At 43.2% G+C, this 2,789-nt stretch overlaps 1 protein-coding gene across 1 annotated transcript; it reads right to left on the reverse strand.

Annotated features, from left to right (window-relative positions):
* Nucleotides 1-629: 629 nt before the first annotated feature.
* On the reverse strand, nucleotides 630-1,667 carry LOC311038651 (kelch domain-containing protein 3-like; the record flags this gene model as incomplete). Its single annotated transcript, XM_084048221.1, has 2 exons — nucleotides 630-997; nucleotides 1,268-1,667. 2 exons carry the CDS (start codon nucleotides 1,665-1,667, stop codon nucleotides 630-632), a joined length of 768 nt encoding a protein of 255 aa, XP_083904347.1.
* Nucleotides 1,668-2,789: the final 1,122 nt, after the last annotated feature.

The raw sequence follows: 2,789 nt of genomic DNA on the forward strand, positions 1-2,789 counted from the left end.
CAATCTTTCCTGAAAGCAGTGTTGGAAAAAGTATTCAATTGTTTTTACTTAAGTAAAAGGATCAAAAGTCCGGTAATGAAAATGTAATTGAGGAAAAGTGCAAAAGTATTGGCATCAAAACATACTTAGTATCAAAAGTAAAAGTACCAAAAGTAAAAGTAGGCAACTCATTGTGCAAAATGTCCCATTTCTTTTTTTTTGCCAGATCCAAGGGGTCGGCCTACATGATGAGGCTTTGTCGGTCAGTTCCCTCTTTTCCTCTCGGTCTGTCCCTCTTTTCCTCTCGGTCTGTCCCTCTTTTCCTCTCGGTCTGTCCCTCTTTTCCTCTGCACACACGTCATGCGAAGTCCGGCCATTCAGATTTCAACTACTAGGGGTCTGGCAGTACCAGGTCTCCCGGTTCCCTTGTTTTCTTGGATGAGGCTGGAACATTGCCTTTTTAACCTTTTATATTTGATATATTTAACTTCAATGTTATATGGGGGTCAAAGGCAGTCAGGTCGGGCTGAAACCATGCCCAAATATGGAGCCATCGTGTCATAGTTGACTGACGTCACAGATAGGTCACATGAAGTCTGACATCCACATGAGGCCACGCCCCTTTTTGGACATCATCTTATTTATATCATTTATTTGTTGCTGTTGTCGTTAGTCATGGCTTCCAGTTCCCACCTGATGTTGTGTGGGAGTCCTGACCGCTCCAGACGGTACTGAATAACCGCTAGCTTACACAACGTCTTCAGACTAGGACTGAAGTCTAACACGTACAGGTCAGGTACGCATTCCACAAAGAGGATGAGGCGGTCTCCCACCGTGCAACAGCACATCCCATACAACGCAGCACACGGTCCTTTCCCTTTGGGCTCAACCTTCTTCCAGGAGAAGGTCTTTGGACTGAACTTCCACAGATCATGGAAGGCGGTATTATAATTTGTTCTTCCACCAAATATGTACAGCTCTCCGTTGTAGGTAAAGGCCGAACATTCCCAGTGTCCTTCTGGAGGAAGGTGTGCAGAAGGTGTGTGTAGCCAGCAGTCGGTCTCTGTGTCAAACACTCTGATGGTGTTGTTGTTCTGGTGCCCATAGCCACCAAAAACAAACATCTTTGTCCCGATGATGGTGGCGGCAGAGTGACGTGTTGAAGCAGGTGGCGGAGTACCTTTGGTGTTAATTAAAGACCAGACCATTATGGTGGTGTCCAACTTGTACGTGTCATTATGGTATCCATTCACACAGTTGAATCCTCCATGAATATACATGACCTTGCCCGAGACACAAGCTGAGTGGCCGTTCCTCTCCTCTGGAACAGTTCCAGAAACCCTGGGCTTGAACCATCCGTGGACGTCAACATCAAATGCATAAAGAATGTTGCAGTTCTTCCCTGTGTCATAATCAAAACCCCCCCAGATGTAGATGATATCTTCTATCAGCACAGCTGTGGGGCCAGAGCAATTAGATGGAACCTCAAGGTGACATTCTCTTCTTCCAGTCGTCACTGGAGTCAACTTCCTCCAGCGCAAAGCCACTGTGTTGAAGACCATCATGTCAATCTGATCCTTGTTGACGTTCCTCAACCCCCCAAGTGAGTAAACGTCGTCTCCCACGGCAACAGCAGCGTCATAGTAAGACTCTGGTCCTCTGTTCAGTTGCAGCGTCCAGCAAAACATTTCTCACAACAGCTCCTCCAGGGATCAAATTAAAATCCTCAAATGTAATGTGTGACTTGAACCGAGATGTCTGACAAAATTAGCTTTAAAGGTAGCTCCGTCAAGAAGGACAGGAGGTAAAGGCGTCGAGTCAAGATCAATCCTGAAGTAAGGTGATGAAACCTGGTGATGAAGTCTCGACAATATGTAAACAGTATCCAATGCTGGTTAGAGATGGGTGGAGAATTCTAGAGCGTTGGTTGAATTCTGATTTCCCCAGAGACTGTGTCTCCTTTTATACCATTGGTCAGACTGATGATGTCATCCTGACATGATGTCATGATGCGTCGTCGTTCATATCTATGGATTCCCAAGGTCAGCCAAATATGTCCATGATGTCAGACTTTTTTTTTTCTTTTTTTATTGCCAGGCAATATAAATCATTGCAGAAATTGTTATGAATGTTATCAAATAATACACAAAATAAAACAACAACATACAAAAAAACATTACGTTAAAGAAAAATAATAATATAAATAAATAAGTAAATAGACAAACAACCATGAATAAAAAACGTAACATTTGCCTTGAGAGTGGGAGCGGGGTCCATTTAATCCCATCCACCAGAGACAACAGCTTTTACGTATAGATCATAGAGTTATAATACATCTAGAGGGCAGATTGCCCCGCCCCCACCCAGCAATTCATTTCAATGAACTTGTGACGGAGCCGATTCTCAGTTTTATATAATGTTGTGTTCATATAATTAATGCATAAATGTTCATTTATTTTGTGCTTGTACTGAGAGGAGGAGAGGGCCAATATTGAATGGTTTTTTATTGTTACCAGGTCCATGTAAGCTACAGATGTTTGCATTCCTCTGTTATCAGTTCACTCCCTGCAGCCTTGGAGTTCTCTCTCCCAGTTTGCTCTGCCTGTACGCTGTTATAAATTACATTCAGTATAGATTACTCAGAGTAATCTGATACTTTTAAGTACTTTTGGTCACGCCTCCCTGCTAGCTTCTCTGTCTCTCCTGTCTCCTTGTATAAATGACAATGTAAAGTGAGTTGTACTCCAGAAATGATTCAGGTCAAGCTGTACATTGTCTCCTTGGTACCAAGTAAAAAGTGAAGGAGATCT

Source organism: Gymnoscopelus microlampas, assembly GCF_963454915.1.
Source record: "Gymnoscopelus microlampas genome assembly, chromosome: 22".
Classification (NCBI taxonomy): Eukaryota; Metazoa; Chordata; class Actinopteri; order Myctophiformes; family Myctophidae; genus Gymnoscopelus; species Gymnoscopelus microlampas.